We start from the raw sequence: 21,404 nt of genomic DNA, 5'->3' as shown, positions 1-21,404 counted from the left end.
GCCTCAGTGGCTCCTGCCAGCTGCTTTCCCACCATGCCCAGGACCCATCCCCCTGGAAAGGGCAGGGGAATCTTTCTCTCCAACCCCTACATGGGAGAAACATAAAGGACTCTGCGTTCCTCACAGGGCACCAGTGTAGAAGGGGTGCTGGGAGCCAAGAGGCAGGCAGCGCATGGACTGGCAGAGCACTGACCTTCCGGCCTCTGCAGCTCTGCCCTTGCCACCATCTCACTCTTAGTCTAGGGCCAGCCTCCAGCATCAGGGCCGACCACAGAGAGACACGTTCTGTCCATTCTCGCCTTCAAGGCCCGGCAGCCTCTTAGGGCTTCCTGTCTCCACCCCTTCCACTCCGTCTCCTCTCCGCTCATCTCCCAGTCGAGCACACGATAGACTTGCACTTGCCAGTCCCGTGCAGCCCGAACTCCCACTGCACCTTCCAACTCCCACTGCACCTTCCAACCACAGGGAGGTGGTGATCTGTGAGATTTGGGACAACTCCCTCCAGTTGGCTCCCATGAGGGCCCTTGTCCCAGCCCAGGGAAGGGCTGAGACCAGAGGACTGGTTGCTCCCGCCACACACCAGCCACGCTTGCCCTGGCCATGTGGCAGCAGCATCCCCAGCCTGGGTCAGGCTGCTCTGCACGCACCCACCAGGGAGTGGAATATGATGAGGACCAGGTCATTTTGGACCAGATGGGTAGCTTCCCAGCTGGGAGCATTAGTATCAAGTGTAAAATAATAATCGCCAGAGCTGAGGCCACCCGCCCTCGGGCCACCATGCTCAGCATGGTCCACACGTAGTGCTAGTTAATCTTTTCCAGGGTGGCTGAGGCAGGAAGATTGCAAGTTTGAGCCCAGCCTGGGCCATGTAGTCGCTTAACGAGACCCTGTCTCAAAATTTAAAAATAGAAAATAAAACGCCGAGCACGTAGTTCACTGTGACGGCCCTGGGTTCAATCTCCAGTACTGGAAAAAAAAGGTAAACAGAAAACTCCAAAAGACAGGTAGAAGGCACAGGCGAAGATCCTATCCATGAACTGGAAAATAATTCAATCATGCTAAGAAAATCCTCCAGAACACAGCACAGTGAAAAGATAGAATGCGCGAAAGGCAAGTTAGGTGTCGGGAGCAATTCTACATAATCTGTGGGGAAAAATCACTTGATTAGGCCTAGTTTTCCTGCCCACAGGCCAGCTATGGTATGTTGAGACACCGCTCCAGTTTACATTTGTAACCTTTTACATTTGTTACTCTCTGGATGTACTGAACTCTCTGCCCTGATCATCTGTTACACTTGTTTCTCCTGATGCGCAGAATAAAGGTGTGGCAAGCTCAGGGGGTTTTGTCTTTGCTGCCCAGAACAGCACTGATCGGGCCCAAAGCTTAGCTTCTTCTCTAAGACTTATTTCTTCTATCTTTCCTGTCTAATAAATTAATTCACCTTGTGCTGCCGTGGCTAGCAGAAGATGAGGACTTGCTACAGAGGTTCTAGTAATGTCCCCTCTCCCTGTCCCCTATAGTTAAGGAATATAGAGCGATGATTTGGATATTCATATTTCCATGTAGTAGGAATTCCAGAAAGAGACAATGAAGAGCAGATAATTTCTTAGAGCCTCAAAAAGTACCCTGCAGCACATCCTAAGCGGATGCGCATGGACACACAGAAAGCACAAACGAGATCAATAGGAGGGACTTCAGGGTCCTAGAGACAGAATGTGTGACCCTCAGGGCACCAGAAGGGTGAGGACAGGAAGGGACAGCTGTGTCAGTGCTGTGGCTCTCCAGAGCTTCAGCTTGGGAAATGATACCCAGTGTGAGGCATTAAGGAGATGGAAACTTAAATCTGACCCCAGCATTGTGACTGAAACCAGAGAAGATCATTGAGTGAAACCCCCAACGTGGAATCCTGGTGGCTTTATAAGGAGAGACTAGGAAGACACACATACACACATGTCCCTGTGTCTCACTGTGTGACCCTCTGCACCACACCCCCTCCCTAGGACTCTGCCAGCAAGATGGCCGTCACTGGTGGGGTAGCCTGAATCATGGGTACCTCCACAATCACGAACCAAAATAAACCTCTTTTCTTTATAAAGTAGCCCACTTCCATTATTGCCTGACACCAGTGAAAACCAGAATAATACAATTAGAAAGCAGGAAAGGGACAGGGGAAAAGAAGCACAGCAAACAGAAAACAAGTGATCTCAAGACTCAGACTGACTTTGAAACTCCTGCAAAGTCTGGAACCAAATGATGGTAATACAAATGGAGAGGGGAGGTGCAGCTTTTACAGGTTCTTAGAGGCCTGGAGTTATCCCCGAATAATCCCAGCAGTGTTTAGGGAGCCAGAGAAGAGAGGGAAGATGAAATGACAGAGGTCCTGAGATGCCAGTGGGTAGCAGGAAAAGCCAGAGGCGGCTTTGGGCACCAACCAAAGCCAGATGATGGACAGGCAAAGGGATGCCCGGGCCTGCTGCAGAAGCCCAGGCCAGGTCCAGGTGGGTACCATGTGGTGGGTGAGGAGTGTGCCCTACAGTGGATCAGCAGAGCCGGCTCCCTGGGGGTGCAGCCAGTGAGGCCCACCTCTGAGTCAGATGGTGAAGAGCCAGGGAGACTCACAAACCCCACAAATCCGCCAAAGCCCATCTCAAAATCAACCCACATGCCTCTCCCCAACCCCTGCCCAAATAGACAGAAGCCACTGTCCTCTGCTCTCAAGGAAGCCAGGCACAGCCTGATGCCACAGGGTGGAGCACCAGAGACAGTGTCAAGGCTCTAAGTGGTGAGCTCTCAACTCAGGGAGCACCAAGGCCTAAAAACTAAGACTCTAATAAACAAATCACTGATGGGGCAGGGAGAGCCTTTTATAGAGACTGGGGTGGGGTTTGTAGGGGCAGAGGCGGGGTTGAGTGAGGTAGTGACTAGGGAGTGGAGGAGCCGGTGATGTCACTAGGTGGTAGGAGGTGAGCGAGTATTAGGTTACTCTCTAGGTGGGAACAGGGGCATGCTGGGAAGAAGGGCTTGTTCTTTGGTGGGAGCAGCCATCTTGGCACGACGTCACACAGGGGAGGGGCCAGGCACCATCGGAAGAGGGCAGCTACTACACATAATAGCTGCTGAGGTGGTGGGAGACCTACCATTGACCAAACAAATACTTTAGTATATACAAGTATCTATAAATATTTCTAGATATAATCCATATCTATATGAGTTAGTCAGCTTTCTGTCACTACGGCAATTACCTGAGGTAATCAACTTGCAGAGAAAAGGTTTATTTTGGCTCATGGTGTTGGAGGTCCCAGTCCATGCCCGGGTAGCCTGTTGTTTTGAGCAAGGAGGAACATCACAGTGGGAGCAGGTGGTAGGACACAACCACTCACCTCACTGCTCACCTTTTGCCAGGAGCAAAAGAAAGGACAAGGAAGAGACTGAGGGTCCATTATCCAGGTCAAGAGCACATCTCCCATGACCCGGAGACTTTCCACTAGGCCCCAGCCCAGGTGCTGTTGGGGCCCAGGTCTTCAGCACCAGGGCAGGACAGGGTGAGGAGAACAAGGCTGGAGAGGGGTTGGCCAAGACAGATCTTCTCTTCAGGTCTGAAATCCTCCCACACTGGAGAGGCTCGCAGTATGCGGAGGGTCCCCAAATGGGCCAGGAATTGTGGGACAGCAGAAGAGAGGGAAACAGGTGTGCACAGGTCATCAGCAGCTTCGTCTGTAAGAGGCAGAACCCAGTCTGCTATCAATGGACAGGTTCTCACTCCCCCTGCCACTGGTAAATAGGTGCTCCCTCCAGTGTGGCCTGTTAACCCCTGGGAGCAGTGGGACTGTATTTCCACGAGGCATCGGCTGCACAAGTGACCACAGAATGTGGCCCGAGTTTAGAGAGCAGAGCACTATGCAAACCCAGCTGGGGCCTGGTCAGGACAGGTCATACCACCAGGTCATACCACCAGCCAGGTCATACCACCAGCATCAGGAGGCTGAGGAGGGAAGGCCGTGAGCTCAGAGGAGGGTCAGGGGACCAGAAGGTGAAGGAGAGTCAGAAGCAGGACATGGAGTCACCGACACAGGCTGGCGAGCCACATGGCCCTCTTTATTCTTGACAGCACAAAATCCAGCTCAGCAGGCAGAGTTCCAATGCCACTACAGAAAGCATGGCAGCTGCATTTCAGTGCTCACCGAGAGAAGGCACCTCACACCTCAGTGAGGCTCTGAGCACCTGCACCAAGGGCCTTCTGGGTCCGTGAGGGCCTTGTGGTGACACTGCCCTCTTTGGCCCTGCATCCCTAGAGCCCCAGAGGGATGTACTGCCCCATCTTCTCCAAGAAACACAAGAGAAGGCCTTGTCCCGAAGCCAAGCTGCAGGTCTGCAAGACTTTCTGGGCCTGGAAGACTTCAGGGCAGGTGCTGGAGATGGAGAAGCAGAAGAGCCCACCACTTCCTGTTCAGCAGGCACTGGCTTTGAGCCCTGCATCTCCCCTCTGTCCTGTAGTCCCACCTGCTCAGGCCTGGGCCCTCGCCGCAGTCTGCCGCCGCTGCAGAGCCAGCTGGAGGGCAAGCCTCACGGTCTCTGCATTGTTCAGAATGGTGTAGCGGTTCAGGGCCACCAGGCGGTCAAACTCTTTGGGCTCATAGGTGAAGTTCATCATGCCATAGGGGGTGTCTGGCCCGTTGATGACAAAGTCCCCAAAGGCTTTCTCCGCAGCTGTTCGCCGCTCCACACCTGGTGGGGGGCAGGCTGCAGCACTCTGGAACTTCCAGCCAGCTGCAGCCCTAGGCCCCTCCCACATCTCAGCCCTCAGGCCCATCTGGAGGAGATGACCCACATGCACAACCAGGGCCAGGAAATAGGGGACAGCAAGTGGCATTCGGCTCAGGCCCCCCAGAAGGCACACTCTGACACTATCCAGGATAGCACCCCAGCACTACCAGCCTGCTTCTCTCACCTGGGGCCAGGTGTGTGCGGAAGGTGCGGTTGACAAGTGGGAAGTGCAGCACGATGGGGGCCTGAGGGTCCTCAGCCTCAGCAAACAGATAGCACTCACGGGGCTTAGCCACGTCCTCGGGGCCCACCTCGATCCTGGGGAAGGGGAGTCCTCGGTCCAGGCAGTACTGCTCTGTCATCTGTAAGACCTGGGCAGGGATGGGAGCTACTGGCCCTGCCTTCCTCCACCCTGGACTCTCACAGACCTGGCTTCACACTGGCTCTGCCTCTGCATAGGCAGGTGACTATGGCCACATGCCTCACTCATCAGACACAGACAGGGAGATCAGGGAGAACAGGAGATCAGCCATAACCAGGGCCCTAGAGCCCCTCCCACTGCTACTCCTCCTCATGACAGCCTTTCCTCTGACCCCACTCTGCTCCCTGTTGGGGGCCCCCTGCAATCTCATGAGGTTGACACAGTGGCTGCCAGGTCAGCGCTGGACAAGCCTTTATCAGCTTCCAATCCCGGGTACTCACTGGCCCAGGAGGACCAGGAGAATGGAGGAAGGGCTGGTCCAGCACCATGACCAGAATCTACACTGAGTGGCACGGTCAGTGCCTGACAGAGTTGGAAGGAGTCACTGCTGAAGTCTCCCTGAAGGGACCTGATGGCCCTGTTGTTACCATAGTGACAAAGGACAGCAGGACCAGATGGGATTGAGGAATCCTATCACAAATGGGCAGATCTGAAGAGTGGCTGGAAGACGTGAAAGGACTCTGTCCAGCCTCTTGTGCCTACGGCCCCCCATCCTCCCAGAAACTCTTCCACCTGGGAGACTTGGACAGACAACAGCAACCGGAAGGCACTGGCCACAGAGCAGAATCCAGGCCAGCCAGAAGGGTGACCCCAAACATTAGGCCTGGACCCTTGGCAGAGTTCCCCACTCCCCACCCCCTGTACCTCAAAAGGGGCTTCCAGGGAGTAGTCAAAGGACAGAATGAGGTCCACCGCCCGCTGGGGCAGCAGGGTTAGCGGGAAGGGAGAGTTGATGGCAAAGCCTCCGTCCACCAGGCACAGGCCGTCCCGCATGGGTGTGAGCTGGTTGGGGAGGGCGTCCGGGTGTGTGCCTGCAAGTCATGCAGATCATGTGGCGGCTTCCCAGCGTCCCCTCTCCCTGCGTTCTCCCTGCAGACCCCCAGCCTGGGCTCTCCCACTTCTGGCACAGGGATAGAGTCTCCCCATCAGCATCCACAGGTACCGCCGCAGGCACACCCACAGCAGTGCTGGCCCAGTGGCCAGGGGCAGGAGGCCAGCCCACAGCCGAGGCAGTCCCCACCTTTCCAAGCCACGAAGTCCCTGCAGGCTGCATAGTCCTTGTGCAGGCAGAGGCCCCGCATGAAGTTAAAGTTCTGGGTGGAAGCAAAGCGGGAGGTAAACATGTCCAGCACAGCCTGTGAGAAGGGCCCCTGCGGGGTGAAGAGCCTGGTGCGCAGCCGTGAGGGGTCATGAGGCTGGGACTGTGGGCACTCATCTAGGTGGGGTGGGAGTGAAATACAGTGAGCAGGGAACGCCTCAGGGAAGCCCCCCACACACTGTGCTCCCCCTGCACCTCTCCTCCTCCTCCTCTAGACCTCAACCACGCCTCACAGAATCTCCTTTTTAAAAAAATATTAAAGATGTAGGAGCTGGGCTTGGTGGCACACACCTGTAATCCCAGCACTCAGGAGGCTAAGGCAGGAGGATCGAATATTCCAGGCCAGTTGGCAACACAGTGAGTTCAAGGCTGGCCTGGACTACACAGCAAGACCTTGTCTCAGAAAGTCAAGAAAGGGGAAGAAAAGAGGGAAAACGAAAGAGAAAGAAAAGGGAAATGAAAACAAAAATGAAAGAAAAGAAACTAAGGCGCTTCCTCCTTCAAACAGGAGTGGCTCAAAAGACGGTATTTTGCTGGGTTCTGAGCTTCCCAATGTATTACAGTTTAATGAACTACAGTAGGATACTTAATTATATTAAGGAATCATTAAAATTCTTAGATTTGCCAATGGCGACGGGGGTTATGTTTTTCTATGCTCCCAGCACAGAATTCCTTTCAAAGCATCTGTCACATTTTGGAAGTGGCCCATGACACTATTTAATAAAGAATTGCTCTTCCCCACTTTGGTTGCCTATACAACTTGAGGGAGGCACAGGGGGATGGGCCTGAACTGGCGCTGAGCTCACAGCCTGCTTGGAAGGGGGAGGTGGCCATAGAAAGAGGTAAAGGATCATAACAACACGAAGTGGCCTGCAGTCCTCAGGGACCATGCTGTTAAGTCCCAATCAGCCTAAAGGGGGGAGTGGGAACGACAGATATCCGAACTATGTCTTAAGAGAGCAGTGAAAGTTACCAGGAAAGGAAGGTGAGAAGGGTGATCTGTGCAGCTGGGCTCTCACAGGCCTGTCAAGAACCAAGCTGAAGGGTGGCCCAAATAGGGTGAGAACATCCGGAGCCTTAACTGAATGATCTAACTGGAGCCACGATGGAGAACTTGGATGTGGGCCTCCACTGTGCCAGGCATTTGGAGACTCTAAGCTACAGAGAGTCTCCTCAGGACAGCTGAGTCCTTCACCAGCCCCTCTCCCATCCTTCCTCTCTCTGCCAGGACCCCAGTGTTGGCAAGTGAGCACGGTTTGGGGGTCTCTGCCCTTACCGGTGATGTTCACGCTGCCTCTGTGCCAGTCCAAGAAGCCCAGCCCCGAGCCAGCGGTCTTCAGGAAGATCTCGTCCAGGCTGGCTGCAAAGGCGCTGCCCCACATACCTGAGCAGACAGGCAGAGCCCCTAACGTCAGGGCCTGGCCACAACACTTCCTGTGCCAGCCTTCGGGCCTACATTCACCTTGCAGGTAGCAGATGCGAGGCTCAGGCCGGAGTTCCAGCAGTCGCCCCATGAAGAACTCGGAGCCCAAGAGCTTGGTGGGAACATAAGCTCCATACTTGGGGAAGCCGACCTCATACGGAGTAAATTCACACCACTCTGGGGGCCCAAATGAAGGCAAAATCACGAGAGGCTTCCCACCAGGGCCCTCCTGCTGGAACAGGAAACTTGTCACGCCAAGGACAGGAGGCAGCAACCCCTGTGCTCTAAGGCCCCCATCTGCAGCCACCTCCACCTGGACCTGAGGTCTGACCTCAACCACCTCCTGCCAACCATCCCTTCCATATCTTTCCTCGTCTCGGCCCCAGGCACCTGCAAAGTCTTCCCCACTCAGGTTGGTGCGGACGTTGATGCCGGCGTAGATAGGGTAAGGGTTTTGACCCTGGCTGACTGCCTCCTGCTGGTCAGACAGCTTGGCAGGATTTTCCTGGGCAGGAGAGAAGGGGGGCAGCTTGAACTCTGGGGAGTTGCCCTACCCTATCCCCATGGTCTTGGGTCAGGACCCTGGAGGATGTGGTGAGTCCATAAGAGACCCTGAGCTGTCAAGGCCACGGCTGCAGGGGCAGCTCTCTGAGGGATAAGCTGCAGCAGAGTAAGGCCACTTGGTTTTTACTGTTCCAGGGTCTCTGGGGACACCATCCCCCCATTTTCCCTCCAAGAAAGTGTATCAGAATTCACAGGAGTTAGGCAGACATAGTAAAAGAGTCCTTGAAAAACTGGTCTCATTTATCTAAGAAAGTGTTGCTTCTTTACTTAGAAATGAGAAGTCACTGGTGACCCACAACTGAGAGCCCTGCAGTTCTGAACCTTACTGCGGAAGACTGGCTGGGCCTGCATTTCTAGAAGTAGCACTGGTGGCATGGGTCAGGATGCCGCTGGCCAGTGAGACCGACCGACACCAGTTCTGGAAGGAGAGTTCAGGCACGGGTGTTTTGATGGAAGGGAGGGGAAAGGAAGAGGAAGGAAAGAGGATCAAGAGATGCAATATGTACATGTGCCCATTCCTCTCGAAGAAAGTTTTTATTATGTATCACAAACACATTCTAATATAAAAAGGGAAGAAAAACACGAAAAGCTGTGCAGGAGATCCTACTATGCAGAAAGCTGAGAACTGTGGCTGGCTCCTCTTCCCCAGGGTTCAGAGCCCAAAAGGTGAAGCAGTGTCAGCTCACCCTGGTGCCTCCCTTTCCCCCGGGGCAGCTCAGCCCTCCAGGACAGCTTTGCAAGTCTCCTATTTTAGCCGGAGGAATGAGGCAGAAATGGGAAACTGGGGCTGTGGAAAGGGTAGAGAGGGTATCTCTGCTGCTCGTCTCTCACCTCCTGGTTCAGAAAATACTCGATGAGGAGCCCCCAGAGGTCAATGAGGGACGCCCCATGGCCGCTGCTCTCCCTCTCCTGGGCCCCCAGCTCCTGAGCATAGTATTGCAACTGCTCCATGGACATTGCCCCCATCTTACTGCTGCAGACCCGAGCCCGAGCACGTGCAATGGCGCCCTGCAAGGCCATGCAGGACCAAGCTGGGTCCTTGTAGAGTGTGGAGATGCACCTGGGAGGAGAGAAGGGAGCACAGCCGGGGAATGAGAGGCGCAGGGGGCTGAGGAACTCCTCCCTACCACACACACTTGCACCTGCTGCCCTGCACGCTGACCCCTGACCCCCACGGAAGCAGGCACCCAGACCCACCTCCAAGGTTCCATCAGATCTCCAGGTTACACGTATTGCCCTTCAGGACTTGCATTCCCTCTGCACCCTGCCCCACTTACCAGGTGGACCCAGAGACCCCGCTCAGGTAGGTCACAGCATCCAGGAGGCCAAGCTCCTGCAGCCCCACCAGGTTGCCGTACAGGGAAGACATGGCTCGAGTTCCACCCCCAGAGCCCAGCACAGACACCACAGGGACCTGGGCACAGCAATGATGACAGCCGCTTACACTTGCACACTATTGCCTATCCCTGCCAGATATTGTTATAAAAGCCTTATGCATATCTTTGATTGAATCCTCACAGCAACCTAAGACCCCTGTTTTACAGATAAGGAAACTGAGCCATGGGAAAGTTACTCAAGATTATAATGTTAGTAAGTGATGAGCTATCAAACATAAGCAGTATATTTCGATCCCCAGCACCAAAAAAACAAAACAAAACAAAACATAAGCAGTATAACTCCAGAGATGGCTCTCAACCATTGTTGCAAGACCATGTATTTGATTCACCAAAAACCCTTTGTTTTGGTGAATGGCTACTTTGGACTGGATCATTTGGGAGGTGCCATCCTGTGTGTGGCAGGACATTTAGCGACACTCTTGGCCTTTACTCAGTGGGTGCCTATAGCCTCCCTCTGCTTCCCCCACCCCAGCTGTTAGCATAAAACATACTCTAGACACTGACAAATATCCCCTCGGAAGTGGGGGACAAAACTGTCCCAGCTGAGAACCCCTGAGCTAAATGAAGAGCAGTTAGCAGCCCAGACATGAGAGGTGCTCAAAAGTTGGGGTCCTCCTGAGGGTCAAAGAAGCCTAACAGGACCAGATTTGAAGGCTTTTAGCTGATCAGCTTTCCCACAGAGGGCTGCCTCCTTGCACCCAGACTTTTGGGTCCTCTGCCCTCTCCTTTTCTTCTGTATTACAGAATGCTCCCTGGGAGCCCTGTTGTTTCAGGGAGCTGAACAAGACAGCAGATTCAGCACCGAGTGAGTGCGTGCTGACTGGATGAGCAATCCAGGCCTGCAGCTTGCAGGTGCTCTGAGGACACTGCTGCCAGGGTTAGCACCAGCTTGTTCCTGGCCCCACGCAGGCACCTCTCGGCATCTCCTCCTCCTGCCTCCTGGCCACAGACTGTGTTTTTGCCCAGGGATCCCACAGGCCAAAAATCCCATCTACTTCCAAATCCCTTTGGGCACGATTAGGGACTTTGTGTCCTCTCCAAACTCATCTGTTGAAGCCCCAAGCCCCAGTGTGACTGTTTTGGGGGGTAGAGCCTATAAGGAAGTAATGAACATCAAGTGCTGTAATAGGGTAGGGCCTTGATCTCATAAGACCAGTGTCCTTATCAGAAAAGAGACACCGGAGAACTTCCCTCTCCTCACACCGCAGACATGAGGAGAAGCCAGGTGAGGTGACAGTAAGCAGTGGCATCTACAGGCCAGGAGGAGAGGCCTCATCAGAAACCCACTCTGCCAGCACCATGACCTTGGGCTTCCGGCCTCCAGAATGGGGAGAAGATAAACGTCCGCTGCCGAGGCCACCTGGCCTGTGATGCTCTGTCATGGCGGCCCACGCCGACACCCGCCCCTTGCCCGGGCCAGGGCAGGGCCCTGACTCTCCTCGGCAGGCCTGTCTCAAACAGGTCTGCTCGCTTCCTCCTCTGCTCCCCATGCTTCCTCCAGGCTTCCTGTCACCTCTTGCCACACACTTCCCCTTGGGGGATGGGCTGGACTTGGTCCCAGCAACCTCCTTCCCATACCTGGTCACCGTGAGGAGCCTCACTCAACCCCAGCACCTGCTGCAGGGCCTGGGCCACCACTGCTTTCCTCTTGACCAGGAACTTCCGCTCACCATCACAGAGGTCAAAGCCCAGGCGCAAGTCCAGGTCCCCAGAGCTGCCTCGGAGGGACAGGGTGGGACACTAGGTGATGCTCAGTAGAGGGGGACCTCAGCCCAGCCCAGTTTTCACAGGTGCAGACCCCACTCTTTGGACCCCTGCAGAGAGACCCCAGGGAGAGGAGAGGACCTCCATGGCCTGAGCCCAGAGCACACTTCCCGCCCAGCCCCCAGAGGTCCCCCACCAGAAGCCCACCTCACCTCATTTCTGCCTTCACCCACAGAGCCACCTCCTGGCCCTAAAAGAGAGCAGCCCCACCCCTGAGCGTGCAGAGCTGGATCCTTCCAGGGAAACCACCTCCCGCGATGGCCCGTACTGCTTCCCCTCTGGCCCAATGGCTGAGGCCCCGGGGAATGATCCTGCCCGCCCCCACCTCTCTTGGTGGTCACATGTCAGACAGGGGTCCCTGGCACCTAAAGAGAGCCTTACCTCCCCCAGGCCCACGAGGCGCCGCTCCTCCCGGCCCAGGGGCAGAGAGGAAAGCAGGAAGCTGCCCTGGCCCAGCTTGCTGGTCTGAGGCTCCAACTCAGCCCTCGGGCCGCTCTGCAGAGAGGACCCCCAAGGAGCAACCCAGAATGAGCGAAAAGGTGCCTCGGGGCCCCTGGGCTGGAGAGCTCCACCGTCCCTCCCACCCTCGGCTGGGCCGCTCACCTGTAGAACCCTGAGCTTCTCTTTCAGCTCCACGTCCAGCCAGGAGCTCAGCACAGGGTTCACATGGAAGGTGAAGGTTGGCGAGAGGCCTGGCTCCTCAGGCCACTGCAGGGGCAAGAGCTGCGGCTTCTCGTAGGCCCCAGGCACTGCCAGTTCCACCTGCCTGGAGCCTGAGGGCAGAAGGCCCAGAGAGGGGCAAAGCAGAGGCTGTGTGGGCTGAGGACAGCAGTACCCAGGACAGCAACAGCCCCGGACAGGAACCTACAGCTCTTATCTCCCTGCTCACTCTGGGACTCAGACCACAGCAAACACTGAGGAGGTTCTTGGGGTCAGAAATGGCGCCCCCAGAAGAGGGGGTGGGAAACACACAAATACCTAGGGAAGGAGGAAGGCAGGGAGAGGAGTAGAAACAGGCTGTTCCAGTAGCCTATGGGGCTGGTGATTTTGAAATTGTATCAATGCGTAATATAGAACTATGTGCAATTAATCATCTATTCATTACATTAATCACAGTTTCCAACTGGCAGTCTCCTCTGTCTCTTGTCCCCATTCAAGCTCTGCGCTCATTTCCTAAGGCGGTTTATGGCCAGGAAGAAAACAAGTGTTTCCTAAACAAGGAAGACCTCAGGGGAATGCAGGGAGCTGGCAGAGAAGGTCAAAGGCAGAACGGGATCCGTGGGTGCCTAGAGAATTCCACTGAGGACAAGCAGGGGAAGGTGGCCCATGCTAGAGGACAGTACACATCCTGGGGAGAAGCAAGGAACCAGGCCTGTGTGCTGGTGAGGAACAGAGGACACCCTGCCCTGCTTCCCAGCAGCTTTTGAGGCCAGGACAGGCCCCAGAGAGAAAAGGCTGCAAATGGGATCCAGGCAGAGGGGACCATGACAGCCTCCCAGCAGACTCTCAGGCTCCAAACAGCACAGGAGCAACAGTGACCTGAAGAGCCCAGAGCGGCAGCCTCCTCTGGGGAGATCTAGATGGAGCCCCGCTCCCTGCAGCCCCTCCTCGAACTGCCTGAGACCAGAGACTTGGCAGAAGCCTGGGACGGGGAGTGGGGAAAGGCGGGCAAGTGGGGACCCAGCGTCAGGAGGAAATCAGCAGACTGTGGAGGAGGGCAGGCCACACAGCGGACACTCCTGGGCTTGGGCTTGGCTCCCGCTTAGGTGCTTCCTGGAGCCTTGGTCGCGTGAAGTAAACGGTCAGTGACTGCACCAACCCAAGGGGCTCTGGGAGGGTTACAAGACCAAACAGACGGGAGTGCCGACACAGTGCTCCACAGCATCGGGGCAGTGCTCAGCCCACAGGCTCAAGCTCGGCCTAGGGAGGCGGCATGGCCATCACGTGGCTTCGGTCACCCCACATCCAGTCCCGCCTCCTGAGTGGTCACCCTCGGCGGCAGGCTGCACCAATAGCCCCACTTCCCTCACGTGGTATCCCACACTGTGCCATGTGACCTCGGCTCTCCCACTAAAGAAGCTGACTACACTCTGTGTCCCCCCAGTTGGAGTTCAACCACGTGACTTGCTGGGGCCACTAACATACGAGTGGCCAAGATGTGACCAAAGGCTTGAAAAGTGCTTGCTCAGTTGGGTTTGCTCTCTTTCGCCTCTGCTGAGGCCTTAAGAACAGGCCCAGGCTAGTCTGCCTGGTCATGTGGGTGGGACACACGGAGTGGATCCAGGCCACCCCTGCCAACCCTGTCTTAATCAGCCAAGCCCCAGCTGACTGCCAGACACGTGGGCTAAATAAGTGCTTCTTCCTGGATGCCACAGGGTTTGTGTGCGTTTGCTTTAGAGCCATAGCTGGACAGGTGCAGTCTTTATACTTGAATACTTCCGGGGACAGGAAGTATTCAGGAAATTCCCTACTTCTAGATGCAATCCATTCTATCTTTGCTCAGCTCTGAGAGTGACAGAATTGAGCACTTCCTCCCTAGTCCCTCTTCTTTGACATCACAGCTCCCAACGGCCCCTCGCATCCCCAACCCCAGGAGAGCACGCAAGATCAAGGGCTTGAGCAGCTCACCATATTCTCGCTGGGGGATGGTCCGGTCTCCCTCGAGGGTGCCATGGACTCTCAGACAGCGGTGAGCCTGAGAAAAGCAGAAGCATTGGGAGCCAGCCAGCCCACAGGGCCCTTGGCAGGGTCCGGACCAGGATGGAGGGAAGCGAGGAGGAGTAGAAACAGCCATTCCTGGGCCTGGGCCTTGGGGTCAGACCAAGGTTGTACCCTGTCCCCTCCCAGGCCCTGGGGAGAAGGGGGGTGTGGGACCCTACTAGTGGCATCTTTGGCAATCAAGGCAGCCTGGGCACAGAGGGAATCAAGTGCTCTGCACCAGGTCAGAAGCCTGGGGCCTGGGCTGCGCAGCCAGGGTCAAGGCAGCTTATGGCTCTGCATCTCCCTGAGCAGAGCTGTGTCCCTAAGAGGCAGGATGCACCACGGACTCTGTCAGGGACTCCTCCCTACCCCAGCCCCAGACCTTCCCCACTCACCACCAGGACTCCATTGGTGATGACCTCAGGTGCCTGCTCCTGGCTGCAAAGGAGGAAGTACTCATGGGCCATCAGGCTCCCTCGTCATGGTCACAATAATGTGACAAAGCCCTTGGAAGAGCCTGGGGGCATGGTGGGGTCGGGGTCAGGGTCTGTTGGTCAACATGCAAATGGTTGAGCAGACCTCGCCTCACTGTGCCTTCTGAGGCCAGGCCTCCAGGGCCAGCACAGGACCTGGTGACTGACAGATGGGAGCCTCCAGGATTCCAGAGCAAGTGGGAGGGCCCTGGGCTCCTGGACTCACCTCTCGTCCAGAACAAACTCCACCTGCAGTTCCTGGGAGCCCTACACAGGTGGAGCAGAGAATGCCAGTGTTTTAAAGGCTCCCAAAGCCCCAGGGATTTGTCCCTGCCCTGACCCTGCTCGACTCCAAGGACTAGAAGAGGAGATGCCGTGGCTTCACTTGGGCACATGGTACAGTGGCTCTTCTGTGCAGAGCTTTGTTCATTTAGAAACATGTGCCAGGCGCTGTTCTAGACACAGGACTGAGCAGGACTGGGGCAGACAAAACCCAGTGCCCTCCACCGGCCCACAGTTTGGTCTCACACAGGGCAGCGGTATTCAAGGGAAAGGGTCACACGGTCAGAAGTGCAGGACGGAAGAGGGGCAGCCGGGGAAGCCCATCCTGTGCTGATGGCCCCAGCCCTGTTGGTGGCCCTGGGCCGGTCTCCCAAGAGCTCGGCTGCTGTCAGCACAGGTGACTCACCTGCTGGGTCAGTGAGAAGGTGTGTCTGTGGGGCTGGCCAGGCTTGAGACTTCTCAGGTCAAACAGGAGCAGAGACAGCTGGTCGCTGCTCAGGACATCCTTGTCATACAGGGTGAGTTCTAGGACATTCTGGGAGCAGAGCAGTGGGAGATCAGCACTCTGGAGAGGCTCCCTGTCCCACCACAGCTGGGCCCCTCGGCGGCCCTCACCTTCACGGCACCATGGATCTGGTAGCAGAAGGTCTCGTTCCATTCAGGGTCACTGCAGTTAGCTACCATCCTTGTCTGGACGGGGCTGGGGGATGCCGTGGGCAGCGACAATTGCACATAGCAGTCGGCTTTGGACACTGTGGGGGTTGGGGGGGATCAGCCTCAAGCCTAAGTGCTAAAAAGGTTTCCCGGAGGAGGATGAGCCAGAGGAGAAGGGGCAGTCCAGTGAGGACATGTGTCCCTGCCACACGGGATGGGGGGAGTCTCTGCTCTCATCTTGACCATTTACACCTTCCATGCAACTGAGCAGAAATTCTGCAGTGACCAGCACCCCGTTGTTGCGTGGCAGCAGTGGTTCCCAGAAACTGCTTGAGGCAATAAAACCCTCTCCCCGACAAGAGCCCCAGCCTGGAAGCTCCTGGAAAGCAGGTGAGGCCATGTGACAGCTGGCCTTACACATGCACAGCGCCAGCCTCCCAGGCCCAGGCCTGCACTGCACAGCGGCCCCCTGCAGAGGTCAGCGCCAGCCCACGGCACACCCCCCCATGTGCCCTCAAGCCCTTAGGGAGAATGAGGGGAGAACGTGAAAAAAGGGTCACTCACGTAGGTCTGTGCCCTGGATGTTTCTGGCCCTCAGCACCTTCACCTGGAGGTCATAGTATGGGTGGGTTTCCCGCTGAAACAACAGAACACCAGGGACTCGGTTCCCGGAAGCTGGGGTGAGGGCCGGCCCCCTCCTCCAGGGTTCCCAGCTCTAATCTCCCTTTGGTCCATCACAGAGCAGCAGCTTAGCCCAAGGTCACTGATGTCAATGAGCCAGAAGGTCTGGGCCTGGGAGGCCTTTGCACAGCCCAGGCATTGGGGGCTCAGGATTGCTGATGAGCTTGGACCCGAGAATCTGTCACGCCTGGGCTCAAGTCTAAGCTCCATCATGAGCTATCCGAACAGATCATGGTTATCATAACCACAAACCTCAGCTGCCCTCAGACTAGAGTGGTCCTTCGGTAGCTTGAGAGCTGGGGTAATGTGTTTACAGACACTGAACATGAAGAGAAAGCGGTGGCCCACTGCCCCCAGTCGGCTGCCTGACCAAGGCTGGAAGGTGCACAGAAAGCAGTGGGCAGGGCAAGAGAAGTCGGGAGTCACCAGATTGTACTGGTCTGGTGAGTCACTGAGGAGAATGCAGTTTGGACTCAGGAGTGATAACAGCGGAACACAGCCTCCTGGAAGTGAGACTCTCCTCCCCACCTGTGCAAGCTCCTATTCCTTCTCTCACAGCGGGTTCTATACCCAGGCTAGAACACTCCTAGCAAAAACAGCCAATGGAAGGCAAATGTCACATGCCTTGTTCTCCATTTCTTACTTGGGGTGGGGGACATTCTTTTCAAGAGCCAAGCCACTGGCCGACATCTAACTTAAGCTCTGCCAGGTCGTCTGGAGCAAACAGGTTCCACTCCAAGTCAACATCCCGTGTCGGGGGGGGACTCCATCCTCACAGAGGACTGCAGCTCCCAGGACTCTCCAGTCCATGTCTCCCCTTAGCATCAGTCCCTTACCTGCCCGTGCCTCTGCTGAGGTGCCCTCTTCTCTCTCTTCGGCAGTGCCACTGCACCTAGAAGGGGCAGCCCTTTGCCTGCCAGCCACCTTGCCCAGAGATCCCCAAGCATGGCTGGCAGTGCAGTTCTTAGCAGAGCCTTCAGTTCTCCACGGCCACCAGCTCTCTAGCTACATTCACTGCAGCTCAGGTCTGACAGGTAGCACTAGGGTGGGGAAGGTGGAGCAGCCAGGACTCAGGGCTGGAGGTGGGGTTTGATATTCTCCAGGAAGTGGCTGGAGCCTGATTTTCTCAGACAGGAGGCAGCTCAAGCCCTCTTCAAGATGCCGGTAGTCTCTGGTTAGCACCCTGGCTCCCCTGCCCAGCCCCTGGTTACTGGGAAACAGACACCTGAGAGCTTTACCACCCCCACCACCACGGTCCCATTTAGTGAGTAGGGGGAGAGAGCCCAGGTAACCCTATTTCCAACCAGGAAGTGCTGTAGCAGGGACTGCCCTCCAGCTGCCCCCAAGGCCTAAAACTAACCTTTCAGTCTCCATCTCAGGGGCAGGGCTTCCTTTGGACTCCAAAATGTTTTCTGTCTCTCTTGGCCTCCCTTGTTTATCCCCCAAACACTGAGCGCCTGCTGCATGCCAGACCTGTACTACATCCTGAACAGCAAAGGCGGAGGGTCACCTCTGTTGTGTAGACCAAGTGGTGGCCAACCTATGGCACATGTGTTGCAGTGGGCTGTTTGTTATCATTGCAAACTCTAGAAGGTTCACCTTCACCAGACATTCACAGCCTCATGGTTCCTTGTGGGTCTGACGAGGCTCTCTGTGGGTCAGTGGAAACACCTTGGGGCTCAGGAAGAGGCAGGGACATGGTTAGGGGGTACAACAAGAGCAGTAAAAGGCAGACCTGCCTGTCCTCGAGCTGCTAGAGATACAGGCTTTCAAGTCCTCTGGGCAACTGTACACCCCATGCTGGATATATGTGATGACTCCTTCTCTGGACTGCAACCATCTAGGTGCCTGAGACAGGTCTTCTGGGGCAGTGAAATATTAGGGAAATACAAGTCTTCACCCAAGAACCAGTCCAGTCAGCTCCACTTTCTTCCTCAAGACCTAGCACTGGAGGCTGAAAGGACAACATCCAGAAAGATGATTCAACTCCAAAATGAACCAACTGGACGGGTTCAGACAGAACCTGAAGGGTAACTGCCAGGGGCCAGGACTCGAGGCAGAGCATTTCTGCTTAATTTGGTCCATGAAGCCACAACTAGGATGTGTGTGGCATCCAGTCTCACTGGTGGGGTCTGAGAACAACGTGGAGGTCACTCCTAGATTCACAACAGGAGGGCGGGTTAGCTGGTGCCAGAACAAGGTTGAGTCCAGGCTTCCGATGGACAGTAGCTCTTCCCGGGCTGTGCCTTGCTCTCCTGAAGTCATAAGCCCCATGCTTAAAGTCACGACTCATAGTCACAGATGGTCTTCATTCCCAGAGAAACCTCAACAGTCACAGACAGATCAAGAGGGGGACAGTAGAAAGAGGACACATCACCTTTTGGAACTGGCCAGAATGGGCTTGTATTTCCCCACTTCTCAAATGTCCCTGGGTCCCCCGCTCCTACCAACTCCATATCCTTGCATACTGTCATGGTTCCTATACAGATGTCCTCCCAAAGCCTCATGCACTCACAGGAAGGGCTGTTTGGAGATGACTGAACCGTGGAGGCAGGATATTCATCTGTGGATTAGCCCACTGATGAGTTTATAGCTATTTGCCATTTGGAAGCCTGGTCAGAGGAGGTGGTCACTGGGGCATGGCCTGGAAGGGTCCATCTCGCTCCTCCTTTGATCTCTCTCTCTCTGCTTCCTGCTACCCTGCCATGAGCTGTTTCTCCTCTGCCATGCCACCGCCTTGGAGCCAGTGGAGTATGGACTGAAACCTTTACAAACTATGAGCCAAAATAAACCTCTCCTCCTTTAAGTTGGGGGTGTCAGGTATTGTGTCCTGGAGAAGAGAAGGTACCCTTAGTTACACATGCCCTCTTAGCCATCATGGCCACAAGAGACACTAGGTCCTGCTGTGTGAAGTGGCAGGGAGACAACCTGGATTATCCAGAACTTTGTGACAATGGAAATGTTCCCTACTCGTGCTGCCAACTCATCAGCCCACAGCCTCGCCTGCCGCAGTGGTCAGCAGAGACTGACAGGACAGAGTATTATTGTGATTCCTTCCTTAGTCGTTAGCTCATTCTCTGTTCTGAGCTAGATTGCTATCCTTTCACTGTCATTTTCATCGGAGTCTATGGAAGGGGGAAAGAGACCCAAACAGACACAGCTTCCTCTCGGTCATGTTTATTTGAGAGTCGTGAGAGCTCCGTTAGCACTTGCTGTGGGAAGCCTGTCTCCAACTCCTCCAGGTCTCTGGGGAAGGAAGAGCACAGTCTGGGAAAACAGGGTGGAAAGAGAACATACTCTTCGTTGTGTCAAACACAGGTCACAAGATGGAAGCTACAGCACAGCAGGCCAGGAAGGCAGGGTTCTCGTGGCAGGGAAGCTCCAGCCCTGCCGCGGGGCCCCCAGGGGCTTCATGGAGCAAGTTCAGTCTGTTGGGGCCATGGCAGCGCTGTTCCTCAAGGGTGGCTGTGGTGCTGTTCCACAGGGTTTGTGGACCTGAGCAGGGCCCCACGGCTGTGAACGCTGCTCATGTGCTCCCTTGGTCTCTTCTGACCTTTCTAAGAGCTTGCCCTGAGCAGTCTCGTCCACTCACACCCAGTGGGTCAGCCCACAGCGCTTACCAAGGCCTCAGTATGTCAAGGCCAGGCTTACTGGGCAGTACCAGTGTTGGGCAAGGTCACTACCCTCACTGCCCTTAAAGGCATCGAGGCAGGAAGACTGCAAGTGCACACAAGGCTTGGGGAGGACAGAATGCAGGCTGCATGCCCTGTGTAGCCTGTTGTGCCAGGCCCTACCCGTACACCCCTAGCAGGCAGGGTCCCCATGAGCCCCATGCAGCTGGTGCTAAGTTCCTGTGTAGACCCACAGGCCCTGCCTGCCACCTGCCCTGGTCTCTGCTGTCCCTGGACACTTCACAAACATGCTCAGGATCACATCACTGTCAGTCCCCGACCTGGCCATTCCCAGTGTGCCCAGGATCCATCTTCCTGCGCCATCTCAGTGCCATTACTTGACCCTCACAGAACAAAGCCAAGAGTAAGGGCCAGGCCCTGCTGCAAGGCCAGAGGGCTGGAGCCACTGGAACTCAGCAAGGCATTCAAAGCCCAGAGAACTCCACTCCCACAGGCTAAGCGACCTGCTCAAGCAGCTGAGGGGTGAGGCAGGAGCAGATGCCTCCGAAGGACACATCTCAAGCCACATACCCTGTGCCGTGGCAGCCAGTTCCCCATGGGGAGGCACCAGGGTCCTCTCCTGGGCACACACTGGTGCTCCTCTAAGCTTCCAGGCAGACAGTGCACAGCCGAAGGGCCCTGACCACAATGTATCTGAGCATTGCAGTGTGTTCGCGGGGACCCAGACTCCCTCGTGCTTCTCACTTTGCCTCATTTAAATATGAGCTAGTCCTCGTATCCTTGGAGCAGAAGAGCCTGGGTGGTGTCGCGAGGAAAGACAAAGTGGGAAAGATAAACAGCGAGGAGCAAAAAGAGAATGACAACCGAAGAGATAAGCAGGGAGTCCTCGGGGTACACAGGGCACAGTTCCCGCGGAGAAAGCACGGGTAGGACACAGACTGCAAGGCTGGAGGGCCTCCGATTCCATCCTCCTGCGGGTCTCTCCAGGCAGTCATGCTGAAGCAACTCTCAGCAAACTCTAGTGAACAACTCAGCGCGAAGACATTCGGAGGAATCTCCTTTCCCAGGTAAGTGGTACTCGAAGGCAAGACGGTGGTCTCTGGTCCAAGCAGGTATGGATTCTCTGGAAGTGCCCGCAACACGATGGTATAAAGTACAACTAATCTTTTTCTAGTAAAAAGCCGGCAAGGTCAGACCACGAGTCTAATTAAGTCAAGAGATGCTCCAGGGTACAAGGAAGCCAGTAGTGTCAAATGGGGTGACACCTGTGGTGGCAGCCCCTGACTCTCAGGCTGGCTGCTCCGTCCCCTTTCTGATATAGCCACGCTGTCCACTGCCACATGCTCAGACGCTGGGCTCAGGTGTCAGCTGCGTTTACCTCTTTGGAACAGAAGTAGTGCACAACCACTCCATTGGGGTATCTTGCAAATGCACTGTGGGGAGGGAAAAGACTCAGGAGTGAGGGTGGGTTTGGCAGATTCCTCCCCCAG

General features: G+C 55.6%; 2 protein-coding genes across 6 annotated transcripts in view; both read right to left on the bottom strand.

Annotated features, from left to right (window-relative positions):
- Window positions 1-3,256: 3,256 nt before the first annotated feature.
- Window positions 3,257-19,253, bottom strand: Pla2g4f (phospholipase A2 group IVF). Of its 4 annotated transcripts, none has more exons than XM_021241659.2 (20): window positions 17,119-19,253; window positions 16,166-16,238; window positions 15,563-15,699; window positions 15,354-15,482; window positions 14,892-14,932; window positions 14,588-14,630; window positions 14,121-14,187; window positions 12,096-12,265; window positions 11,874-11,987; window positions 11,645-11,682; window positions 11,307-11,442; window positions 9,609-9,745; window positions 9,163-9,391; window positions 8,158-8,272; window positions 7,621-7,944; window positions 6,267-6,461; window positions 5,891-6,057; window positions 4,949-5,135; window positions 4,501-4,725; window positions 3,257-4,409 (listed from the first exon to the last, which is right to left on the bottom strand). In XM_021241659.2, the coding sequence occupies exons 1-19, from the start codon at window positions 17,227-17,229 to the stop codon at window positions 4,505-4,507; spliced, it is 2,634 nt and encodes an 877-aa protein (XP_021097318.2). In that variant the 5' UTR covers window positions 17,230-19,253; the 3' UTR covers window positions 3,257-4,409; window positions 4,501-4,504. The 4 variants fall into 4 exon arrangements, with proteins under 4 accessions (XP_021097318.2, XP_012933812.2, XP_021097317.2 ...); XM_013078358.3 differs by having other exon boundaries at window positions 3,257-4,725; window positions 7,621-7,728; window positions 7,807-7,944; XM_021241658.2 differs by having other exon boundaries at window positions 3,257-4,725.
- A 190-nt stretch (window positions 19,254-19,443) lies between these two features.
- Window positions 19,444-21,404, bottom strand: part of Vps39 (VPS39 subunit of HOPS complex) — a 50,484-nt gene continuing 48,523 nt past the window's right edge. For both annotated transcript variants that reach the window (XM_021241657.2, XM_004861639.4), the window contains one exon: window positions 19,444-21,347. In XM_021241657.2, coding sequence (XP_021097316.1) covers window positions 21,272-21,347 — 76 coding nt within the window. In that variant the 3' untranslated portion in view covers window positions 19,444-21,271. The remainder of the gene's footprint in view (window positions 21,348-21,404) is intronic.

Source organism: Heterocephalus glaber, unplaced genomic scaffold (assembly GCF_053883595.1).
Source record: "Heterocephalus glaber isolate CG9 unplaced genomic scaffold, H.glaber_assembly_v1.0 deba00000809, whole genome shotgun sequence".
Lineage (NCBI taxonomy): Eukaryota > Metazoa > Chordata > Mammalia > Rodentia > Bathyergidae > Heterocephalus > Heterocephalus glaber.
This window is presented reverse-complemented; position numbering and strand designations above follow the sequence as displayed.

Coding starts and splice junctions, on each gene's coding strand:
- Pla2g4f (XM_021241658.2), bottom strand. CDS start 17,229: ATGCTTGGGGATCTCTGGGCAAGGTGGCTGGCAGGCAAAGGGCTGCCC. Junction 5,136..5,890: donor CCCTGGAAGCCCCTTTTGAG/GTACAGGGGGTG, acceptor ATCCCTGCCCAG/GTCTTACAGATGACAGAGCA. Junction 4,726..4,948: donor CCGCACACACCTGGCCCCAG/GTGAGAGAAGCA, acceptor GCCCCCCACCAG/GTGTGGAGCGGCGAACAGCT.